Source organism: Coregonus clupeaformis, chromosome 34, assembly GCF_020615455.1.
Source record: "Coregonus clupeaformis isolate EN_2021a chromosome 34, ASM2061545v1, whole genome shotgun sequence".
NCBI classification, from domain to species: domain Eukaryota; kingdom Metazoa; phylum Chordata; class Actinopteri; order Salmoniformes; family Salmonidae; genus Coregonus; species Coregonus clupeaformis.
Genome location: NC_059225.1, coordinates 38570456 through 38582657, shown reverse-complemented (window position 1 = coordinate 38582657; position 12202 = coordinate 38570456). Strand labels below are relative to the sequence as shown.

The window sequence follows — 12202 nt, the reverse complement described above, 5'->3', positions numbered from 1 at the left end:
ATTAACAATGTCTACACTGTATTTCATTTTATTATTTTAAAATGGACAAAAAAATTTGCTTTTCTTTCAAAAACAAGGAAATCTCTAAGTGACCACAAACTTTTGAACGGTAGTGTACATGCATTACCTGAATTTGGTCCACAGAATTATACCTACAGTAGGAGGAGCGGCTTCTATGGAGGAACTTTAAATGTCCTTTGAGCTAGCTAGCTAACAAGCTTGTGTGTGCAGAGCGGCAGCAAAATGAAAAACACGTGTTAACTTTTGTAGTTAATAAATCCAACGTGAAATGTGATAACTAGGCCTATAGTATCCTTAACTAGCATTGAAAAAGTTGATCCATTCTTCTTTAGCTAATTACAAATCTCTCCCCCTCTTCTGAATCAAGCTTGTAACGTCAGTACTTTAGCCTATGCTTTGGAGGGGGGAAGAGCCAGGTAGCCTAAACACGCACAGGCAAAGATTTTCAGCTTGCAGGTTAGACACCGGAATAAGTTTCTGAGTGACAGAGTGAGGGCTTTGCATTGGCACCTTGTTGCATTTTGCTGTGGGACTAAAAAAAAAATGCCTGGAACGTAAAATTGTGTTTTTAACCGGTTCCCATGCTTTTAAAATAACTGTTCTGTTCCGGAACAGTATGTATCACTTTCGTTACAGGTTCCGTTTCTGTTCCCTGAACTGGTTCCAACCCCTGCTCAAAGCTGGAATCAAGAACGAGCCTTGCACAAGCCTTGGCTTAAAAACAAAATAGTGGTCCGTGTGTAGGTAGATTAATGAAAATCACAATTACCTCTTTTGTACTAGAATTTCTCAAAGTCAAAAAAAAATTAATAAGCTATGACGTCAGTACAATTACTTTAATTCAGGCTCAACTTACTACATAGTGACGTATGGTCCCTAATAAAGTTACTAAGAAAAGCTTCCTCAGTCACTGTTTCTTTCTTTCAGTGAAGTCAAGACTTTGTGCTGCCGTTAGTGTTGGGAAGGGGGAAAAAGTGGCTTCCGACTGTTCCGAGGGAGACTAGGAGAGATTTTTTTGGGCAGGTCCTCCGACCCACCATTCCGGAGGTTCCGTATGAGTTCACAGAACACGGAGCCGAGTGGCCAGAAATAAACTGTTTGCTCATGCGTGGGTGCTATGAAATAGTTCGACACCCAAACGAGAGACAAGAGCTCTTTTCTCTCCTACTAGACAGGACGGGACAGGGGGGGTTGAGACTTTTTATTCTTCAGAAGAGCAGCTGGAAGAAGGCGAAGAGGAGGGTTGAGGCTGAGGAGACCTGAGCAAATCTGGAGTGTTGGTCACTTAAGAATGGGGGTGTCTGGGAAGGGGTGGTGGTAGTAGTAGTTTCTGAGCAGGTGTGGTGAGGTTGGAGGTTCAGCTTCAAAATTCCACTTCAGCCACTACTACCTTTTACTTTATAGTAAATATGTTCTCTACTAATCTATCCAGTATGTGGCTCTATCTTGGGTGACATGTAGCTTGCATCAAAATTACTTTTATAAAAATCCAATATACTGTTTGGCCACTTGAACTTCAGGGGTTTGAAGTAGCAATGATTTGAAGCTGTTCACTAGTGCAGTGCAGTGCAATACACTTATACCCTGGTAAATTGACCCAGGTAGACAAAGGGCACCCCTCAAATACAACAAGATATTGAAGAATTCCTATCATATTACTTTCCTTCATCATATCCTTCACCATGGCTTTGGTATTTGATTAGGATCCTCATTAGCTGTTGCAAAAGCAGCAGCTACTCTTCCTGGGTTCCACACAAAACATGAAACATGACAGAGTGGGGAGAACAACTATTTTGCAGGTTTTCCTACTTACAAAGCATGTAGAGGTCTGTAATTTTTATCATAGGTACACTTCAACTGTGAGAGGTGGAATCTTAAACAAAAATCCAGAAAATCACATTGTATGATTTTTAAGTAATTAATTTGCATTTTATTGCATGACATAAGTATTTGATACATCAGAAAAGCAGAACTTAATATTTGGTACAGAAACCTTTGTTTGCAATTACAGAGATCATACGTTTCCTGTAAGTCTTGACCAGGTTTGCACACACTGCAACAGGGATTTTGGCCCACTCCTCCATACAGACCTTCTCCAGATCATTCAGAATGATGTTTCCACCTCCATGCTTCACGGTTGGGATGGTGTTCTTGGGGTTGTATTCATCCTTCTTCTTCCTCCAAACACGGCGAGTGGAGTTTAGACCAAAAAGCTCTATTTTTGTCTCATCAGACCACATGACCTTCTCCCATTCCTCCTCTGGATCATCCAGATGGTCATTGGCAAACTTCAGACGGGCCTGGACATGCGCTGGCTTGAGCAGGGGGACCTTGCGTGCGCTGCAGAATTTTTATCCATGACGGCGTAGTGTGTTACTAATGGTTTTCTTTGAGACTGTTGTCCCAGCTCTCTTCAGGTCATCGACCAGGTCCTGCCATGTAGTTCTGGGCTGATCCCTCACCTTCCTCATGATCATTGATGCCCCACGAGGTGAGATCTTGCATGGAGCCCCAGACCGAGGGTGATTGACCGTCATCTTGAACTTCTTCCATTTTCTAATAATTGCGCCAACAGTTGTTGCCTTCTCACCAAGCTGCTTGCCTATTGTCCTGTAGCCCACCCCAGCCTTGTGCAGGTCTACAATTGTATCCCTGATGTCCTTACACAGCTCTCTGGTCTTGGCCATTGTGGAGAGGTTGGAGTCTGTTTGATTGAGTGTGTGGACAGGTGTCTTTTATACAGGTAACGAGTTCAAACAGGTGCAGTTAATACAGGTAATGAGTGGAGAACAGGAGGGCTTCTTAAAGAAAAACAGGTCTGTGAGAGCCGGAATTCTTACTGGTTGGTAGGTGATTAAATACTTATGTCATGCAATAAAATGCAAATTAATTACTTAAAAATCATACAATGTGATTTTCTGGATTTTTGTTTTAGATTCCGTCTCTCACAGTTGAAGTGTACCTATGATAAATATTACAGACCTCTACATGCTTTGTAAGTAGGAAAACCTGCAAAATCGGCAGTGTATCAAATACTTGTTCTCCCCACTGTAATACAGAACATTAATAGACAAGAACAGCACAAGGACAGAACTACATTTTTTTTTTTTTTTTGCACACGTAGCCTATGTATAAATACATACACAAACTATCTAGGTCAAATAGGGGAGAGGCGTTGTGCCGTGAGGTGTTGCTTTATCTGTTTTTTGAAACCAGGTTTGCTGTTTATTTGAGCATTATGAGATGGAATGGAGTTCCATGCAATAATGGCTCTATATAATACTGTACGCTTTCTTGAATCTGTGAAAAGACCCCTGGTGGCATGTCTGGTGGGGTAAGTGTGTGTGTCCATTGGAAAGCCCTATTATATCCTCTGCTTTTATTCTGTTACTTCCCAACTATGTTCCATGCCCACATTCCTAGACAATATCCCCCATCATCGGAACCCATTTACGACTTCAGCAAGGAATGCCGTTTTCCGTCCATGCTTTTTCATCAGCGGTAGTAGGCCAAGTGAACGCAGGGGAGAATGACGTTAGGGCTGGGTGATCTGGCCTAAAAATCATCTCGATTTGTTCAAACTTATGGGCGATTCACGATATACAGCTCTGGAAAAAATTAAGCGACCACTGCAAAAATATACGTTTCAGTTGTTTTACTATTTATAGGTATGTGTTTGGGTGAAATTAACATTTTTGTTTTATTATATAAACTACTGACAACATTTCTCCCAAATTCCAAATACAAATATTGTCATTAGAGCATTTATTTGCAGAAAATGACAACTAGTCAAAACATCAAAAAAGATGCAGTGTTGTCAGACCTCGAATAATGAAAAGAAAATAAGTTCATGTTCACTTTTAAACAACACAATACTAATGTTTTAACTTAGGAAATCAATATTTGGTGGAATAACCAATCACAGCTTTCATGCGTCTTGGCATGCTCTCCACCAGTCTTTCACATTGATGTTGGGTGACTTAATGCCACATGACAGGGTCTTGATCTGGTGGTCCTCCATCCACACCTTGATTGACCTGGCTGTGTGGCATGGCACATTGTCCTGCTGGAAAAAGCAATCCTCAGAGTTGGGGAACAATGTCAGAGCAAAAGGAAGCAAGGTTTCTTCCAGGACAACCTTGTACGTGGCTTGATTCATGCGTCCTTCACAAAGACAAATCTGCCCGCTTACAGCCTTGCTGAAGCACCCCCAGATCATCACCGATCCTCCACCAAATTTCACAGTGGGTGCGAGACACTGTGGCTTGTATGCCTCTCCAGGTCTCCGTCTAACCATTAGACGACCAGGTGTTGGGCAAAGCTGAAAATTGGACTCATCAGAGAAGATGACCTTACTCCAGTCCTCTACGGTCCAATCCTTATGGTCTTTTGCAAACCTCAGCCTGGCTCTTCTTTGCTTCTCATTGATGAAGGGCTTTTTTCTAGCTTTGCACGACTTCAGCCATGCCCCTAGGAGCCTGTTTCGAACTCGCCGTGCACTTCACCGCAGCTGCCGTTTGCCATTATTTTTGTAGGTAAATTGATGTCATCTTACGGTTGTTGAGTGACATTCGAATGAGTTGGCGGTCATCCCGGTCAGTAGAGAGTCGTTTTCGCACTCTGCCGGTCTGTAGCTCTGTTGTCCCCAATGTCTGCTGCTTGACCTTGTTCTTATGAACTGCTGTCTTTGAAATTTTAAGGATGGAAGCAACCTGACGCTCACTGTATCCCTCTGCCAGTAAAGGCAGAATTGAACCCTTCTTTTCCTCACTCAAAACTTTCCTTTTCAAATCTTTTGGCATGGTCAATAGTTATTTTTTGATTAATATTACTTTTGAGGTACTATTAGCACTGTTTTTGCCATCCAGCTGGTCCTATTGCAAGAGGATAGTGATGACCACAGCAGTGGTTTTTATACTTTTCCTAGTTAAATAACATTTGGTTCAGGTGATCACCTAATCAGTACCTAACTCAGTAGAATGAGGTGTGCCTGTGTTGGAATTCAACAGACACTGGAATGGAATGGCTGTCATACATGTAGAGATGCTGATTTAAGAAAGATTTGCAGTGGTCTCTTAATTTTTTCCAGAGCTGTATATATCTATATTTTTTTACGTTTTCTCTAAATAAGCTTTGAGGCACAACTAAAGGTCAATACACCGCAACCATAAGACCCACTGATAATTTAAATATTTTTATCTAAAAAGTTACCTTATTTTTTGCAATATGTCTGTCTATAAAAATGCAATTTTTGTTACAAATTTAACCAGAACCATGCACATTCACTAATAATGACCAACTTCTTGTAGCAGGTATTATAGAAAATGAACACAGGTCTCATAAACAATCTCTCAAGCACAAGCCCACCTGCTAGTAAGTAGCCAGCTAATCTTTATATTTCAAGTCTAGCCAACTTGGATCTATTTGCTTGCTAACAAGGTAGAACAGTTGAACTGTTATGAATACATCCTCCTGTCCGTTTGAACAACAGCGCCTGTTCACTTTCTTTAGATGTTGAAATCAAGTGGCCTACGTGGATAAGAAGATGCTTATTTCTCTGTATTTTTATGCTCAATGCAAATGTATAAAATATAGACAGCTAGCACATAAGTCTGTGGCTAAAATGCTGCTAGAGGTACGTATCGTTAGAAAGGTTTAAGTTCTCTACTATTACAGTAAAATAATGTCTCAATGCATTTCGGTGTCCATATGACCAATTCCGTTTTCCCAAACCTCAAATGCAAATAGTGAGTTTAAACTGCTTGTTGTCAGAGGAAGAAGTGATTATTTTGTCTTTGTTGTTGTGTGGCAGGGGGAGGGGCTTGGCGTCTGTGTGCGAGTGGTAAGGTGCACAGTGCACACAGCACAGAAGGAGCGAAGGAGACGAGACCAAAAAGACAAACGCGCATCAAAACCTTATTTCTTGCGATACAGGCATTTGGAACATCGCGCTAAAACATTACATTCAAATTAATTTTATATAAAATCGCCCAACCCTACATGACGTTTGAAATGAGGTGACCAGCAGCAGATGATTATTAGGCTACAACATGCAATGAACCAATCTATTGGGAAAGGTGCTAAGAGATGAGCCTGGTCTCAGGTCTATTAGTGCTGTCTTGCCATTATGTTGTTGGGATCGCAATGATCATAGCATAGGAGTTGGCAAGACCGCACATACAGATCTGGAACCAGGCTAGAATAAGATCAGACATGACCAGTTCCTGAAAAGTCCTCATGATATGGACAGTGTGGTCCTCACAAGCAAAGACACTATGGTCATCCTAATGCTACTTGACAGCTCCCTGAGGTGGCTATGCCATCATGTCTGTGCCACACTGAATCATCATCCTCGTCTCCCCCACTTTTCAACGAGCGAGCAGCGCTACCAACACTCAACCAATCCAGCTACTCATCCCCTGCGGTACTAGAATGGGGAATGTGTGAGATGACACTTCAGACAGAATCTCAAATACAACAGCCCTCCATTTTGTCCATAAAAGATGACTACGGTGCTCTTAGCATTGCTTCTTAGTCCTGACCAACAGAGCACCTGTTAAGTTTGAAGTGGATATTCCTGGACATATAGACACTGATATTAGCTATTAGCCTAGATAGCAATAGGCTGAACACGACAGTGCAGGATAATAGGATAATGGAATGTGTATTTGTTGCATTCTCTTTTTCAATCTGAAAAATAGGTATGCTGTGCTTATCACACGGAGAGGGAGATTGAGAAAAAATAGAGATTCTGAGCATGAAGGAGGGAGGGAAGAGACAGGGTTAGTAGAACTAGAAAATAATAGAGAAACACGTACAGGGCTGAGCAGTGAGCGCCACAGCATTAAAAAAAAAGCAATAATCTTATGTAGAAATCCAATGATGAAATCGCACTGAAATTAAATGTTGGACTATCCAAATAAAGTGTTATCATCTGTAAATGCTCTACAGACTAACTATCTCCTAACCCTAGCCCTAACCTTAAACCTTATTCTAATCCAGGGTTTCCCAAACTCGGTCCTCGGGATCCCAAGGGGTGCACATTTTGGTTTTTTCCCTAGCACTACACAGCTGATTCAAATAAGCAACTAATCATCAAGCTTTGATAATTTGAATCAGCTGTGTAGTGTTAGGGCAAAAACCAAAATGTGCACCCTTTGGGATCCCGAGGACCGAGTTTGTGGATTCCTTTCATTAGTACAGTACTTTCCAAATAGTTGCGCCTTTCCACTCAATTTAGATCTTCCAGCTGCAAATTAACCCTGTGAGGGCCACATACAGTCGTGGTCAAAAGTTGAGAATGACACAAGTTGGTATTGGTCTTCACAAAGTTAGCTGCTTCAGTGTTATGAGATATTTTTGTCAGATGTTACTATGGTATACTGAAGTATAATTACAAGCATTCCATAAGGGTCAAAGGCTTTTATTGACAATTACATTAAGTTTATGCAGAGTCAATATTTGCAGTGTTGACCCTTCTTTTTCAAGACCTCTGCAATCCGCCCTGGCATGCTGTCAATTAACTTCTGGGCCACATCCTGACTGATGGCAGCCCATTATTGCATAATCAATGCTTGGAGTTTGTCAGAATGTGTGGGTTTTTGTTTGTCCACCCGCCTCTTGAGGATCGACCACAAGTTCTCAATGGGATTAAGGTCTGGGGAGTATCCTGGCCATGGACCCAAAATGTCGATGTTTTGTTCCCCGAGCCACTTAGTTATCACTTTTGCCTTATGGCAAGGTGCTCCATCATGCTAAAAAAAACTGTTCTTGGATGGTTGGGAGAAGTTGCTCTCGGAGGATGTGTTGGTACCATTCTTTATTCATGGTTGTGTTCTTAGGCAAAATTGTGAGTGAGCCCACTCCCTTGGCTGAGAAGCAACCCCACACATGAATGGTCTCAGGATGCTTTACTGTTGGCATGACACAGGACTGATGGTAGCGCTTACCTTGTCTTCTCCGGACAAGGTGTTTTCCGGATGCCCCAAACAATCAGAAAGGGGATTCATCAGAGAAAATGACTTTACCCCAGTCCTCAACAGTCCAATCCCTGTACCTTTTGCAGAATATCAGTCTGTCCCTGATGTTTTTCCTAGAGAGAAGTGGTTTCTTTGCTGCCCTTCTTGACACCAGGCCATCCTCCAAAAGTCTTCACCTCACTGTGCGTGCAGATGCACTCGCACTTGCCTGCTGCCATTCCTGAGCAAGCTCTGCACTGGTGGTGCCCCGATCCCACAGCTGAATCAACTTTAGGAGACGGTCCTGGCGCTTGCTGGACTTTCTTGGGCGCCCTGACGCCTTCTTCACAACAATTGAACCTCTCTCCTTGAAGTTCGTGATGATCCGAAAAATGGTTGATTTAGGTTCAATCTTACTAGCAGCAATATCCTTGCCTGTGAAGCCCTTTTTGTGCAAAGCAATGATGACGGCACGTGTTTCCTTGCAGGTAACCATGGTTAACAGAGGAAGAGCATTGATTTCAAGCAACACCCTCCTTTTAAAGCTTCCAGTCTGTTATTCTAACTCAATCAGCATGACAGAGTGATCTCCAGCCTTGTCCTCGTCAACACTCTCACCTGTGTTAACGAGAGAATCACTGACATGATGGCAGCTGGTCCTTTTGTGGCAGGGCTGAAATGCAGTGGAAATGTTTTTTGGGGATAAAGTTAATTTTCATGGCAAAGAGGGACTTTGCAATTAATTGCAATTCATCTGATCACTCTTTGTGACATTCTGGAGTATATGCAAATTGCCATCATCAAAACTGAGGCAGCAGACTTTGTGAAAATTAGTATTTGTGTCATTCTCAAAACTTTTGACCAAGACTGTACATCCATTTCACAAAGATGCATATTTTTCCAACTTAAAACAATAAAACAGACATCAATCAAAGACAGTTGAATTTATTAAATCTGCCTGAGACATGTATTTATTTAACCTGCCATCCACACTTCTCTGTGTCTGAAAATATTACAATAAACATGACAATATGATTCAGACAACCATACACTTGATATCAGCGTAGACAGAAAGAAATGCCAGGATTGTGGGTTCGATTCCCTGGGCAACCCATACATAAAATGTAAGCACGACTATAAGTCGCTTTGGATAAAAAAGCATCCTTTGATCTCTGACAGTGTACACCCAACTAGGGCTTGGGAGTGACCCCACCTAAGAACTTTATACAGTCCGTCATTAATGTTTCCAAATGTATATTGAACAATAACAGGGGCTGTACTGCATTAAAAACTCATTGTATAACTGGGAGAACACAGTGCAGAGAGAGGCCCAGGGAGGCTGAGAGAGAGACAGCCACTGCCCACTATAAACTCTGATGGGAATCCAATGTTGCTGTGTGTGTGTGTGTGTGTTGTGCCGTGTGTGTAGGGGAAAATGATAACATATCCATCATTACAGACTGTTTCTCAATGTGTATTAAGGCAGTGCCGACCGACAGATGTGGTCCCAGCTATACAGCTGTGGTCCTAGCTATACAGCTGTAGACGTCGGATCAGTACACACACACAGACGCAGGTGTTTTATCTCATCATCACACCACACTAGCCAGAGCTCCACTCTATTTTTCATGAGCCGGTTTGGTTGCCAGGGTGTTTGTTTCCATGGCCACATACCAGCCTGATGCAACAAACCAGACCACCACCACCCCTAACCGATTTAACTCCACAGTAGAGCACTGGAGTCGTGTATGATCTGGTGTCCTATTCAAAGATGGTGCCAGGCCAGCTAATGCTATGACCTCATCGCTGCCATGCCACACTACACTGACACTGGCAATGGGCACGGTTAACCCGTCGCTGTCTGTGGAAGGATGTAAGGCAGTTATAGGGAATGACATGAGCAATACCTTCAAATGTGTGTTTGTGTATGTGTGAAGTGGCACCAGTGCCAGAAGCACTAACCCTCCCCCGCCCAACTTCAACGGAGCGTCGTCATTATCAACTTAAATGGACAGTCAAGATGGAGATGGTGTTTGTGTCGGTGTGCCTACCTGGGTTATTGGCCTCTCCCTCCAACACGTGGAGCTCGGTGCAATCGGCCAGGCTGTGCTCCAGACACAGCTGCAGGAAACGGGCCTGGGTCTGCGACACCCGCTTCAGCAGCGACAGCAGAGCCACCGTCTGCTCACACTCGTTCCACCCCTTAAACCAGCTGCCCAGGATGCCCACCTGGTCGCGAAACATCATGGTCTACGGCACAGGCACCAGGCAGAACAGGGAAACCAGTTAGTGACCCCCCTGGTGTCGCGAGTCAATTGAATTAACTTGGTGCTCTAGTGGTTCAACTTTGGTCAAAGCTTGTGTTGGATGTGCTCTTCTTTTTGCCAGTTTCTGTTGTTGATGTATAGTGGCACAGCAATATGTACTTTTAGCATGAGGGGTTTGAGCTGTTGTACTCAGTTCAAGTGGCGTAGAATCATCCAGGCTTTTAGAATTGCAGGTGTAGCTTCAGCTTGAGGGGAGCGGTGGCAAGGTGCTCTCCTAGGTGCATCTGCACCAAGGGGTGTTAACATTCAGACAGGAGAGTCGGCTTTCCTCCTGCACTCTGCGCTGTCACACCAGCGTTACCCTTGTTGGCATTTTCCACAGGGATCCCCCTTAGATCTGAAATTATGGAAATAAATGGTTGAGAGACACTGTTACACACAGACACAGTCGGTCACACACGGTCGGTCACACACACACACACAGCTTTATGTCCAAAAACCCATCTAGTAAAGTCTTTACTGATGGTGAACTCCAAATGCAGAGGAAATGTGACAGTGCCCCTGTTGCTTCAGACAACACTGCTCTCTGCAGACTTGAAATAGACGGTTATTTAAAAACCATTTTACATTGAAAACCAAGAGATTAGTGACACCCATTGCCTACTGAAACAAAGCCTGTATGCCTCATACTTCTCATTTAAAAGTAGCCCTGCTCTTCCATTTAGATGCGGGCTTGTGGCATTCACCACTGAGACAAAAAATAAAACACATCCACACATACCTAAAAATAGGATTGTCAATAGTAATTAGGGCAACATCCCGACTGGTAGGCTATTTCCAAAGAGAAAAGCGCCGGTCCCTCACGTTATAATGTTACAGACAGCTATGTTCAAAGGGTCTCTGCTGTAAGCTATATGATGAAGCATAAGTTACTCATTTCCAGCATACATTGCTTCGAAAATAGCCTGTAGACTGTATAATCGGTAGACTGCCAACTACGCGACACTGAAAGAACCCTGAATGAAAAGACCGCATTCTTATTCAAAATATTACCTTAAAATAAGTCCATGTCAGCACTAACGGGTCTCCAAAACTGTCACTTTGCTTGTAGGGCAATCATAGCCCCGAAGATAGGATAGATATTTTGTAAAATGTGGAGGTGATGCGATTCGGCTCGAGGAAAATGAAGAGGGATCTACATTAAATAATTGACGAGTCTCAAATGCGCAGTCTAGAACATTCCCAAAATGTGGCCAATGCATAGCTATGCTACACTGTAATTCAATACATATTCAGTCTAGTTTCCATAAACTCCAGAGTGCCAGACCCGCGCGTTAACCATTTCCCCGCTCTTATTTTTACGCGTAAATATCAACGTCTCCAAATTAAACGTCCAGCTGGATACATTTTTATTATCCAAATAAAAACAGTTAGCCTACTGCATCACCGTTTTTTAAGTTAGCATATTTTCTCTATTACGGGTGTAGCCTACTGGACAGACAACTCAGAGAGAGCAGTTCGGACAAAAGAGTCGACAAAAATATTCCAGAAGCTTGGTAAAAAGTGGCAAAGAAAATGGTTAAAACGTTACTCACTTCTAGGCACAACTGCATCCGTGGTGTTGGTCGCAGGACCGGGCGCAACAAAGTTTACAATTGTGGGGAGCGGTGCCCCTTCACACTGCATCTGTGTGTTTTGCCATCTTGACTAACTTTTCTTCCTACAGTTAGCCTACTCTTGTTTTACCAGAGGAGAGTCTCGGCATTGCTTTCCACATGCTAATAATTAACACGAAGCATTACGTCAGGGGCTTGGCAGCACAAGGAAGCACAAAAATAGATAATGGGGTTAGGGACAGATCACATAGCCTACCAGCAACCGAGACGATTGAGAGGGATTAGCATGTTTTAGAAAGGGGAAAAAAAGGTATCCATAGCAAAGTGGACAAAATCAAGA

At 42.9% G+C, this 12202-nt stretch overlaps 1 protein-coding gene across 2 annotated transcripts in view; it reads right to left on the bottom strand.

Annotated features, from left to right (window-relative positions):
- Positions 1-11980, bottom strand: part of samd4a (sterile alpha motif domain containing 4A) — a 104822-nt gene extending 92842 nt beyond the window's left edge. For both annotated transcript variants that reach the window (XM_041848314.2, XM_041848315.2), the window contains exons 1-2: positions 11842-11980; positions 10031-10643 (exon numbers count right to left, since the gene is read on the bottom strand). In XM_041848314.2, coding sequence (XP_041704248.1) covers positions 10031-10226 — 196 coding nt within the window. In that variant the 5' untranslated portion in view covers positions 10227-10643; positions 11842-11980. The remainder of the gene's footprint in view (positions 1-10030; positions 10644-11841) is intronic.
- Positions 11981-12202: the final 222 nt, after the last annotated feature.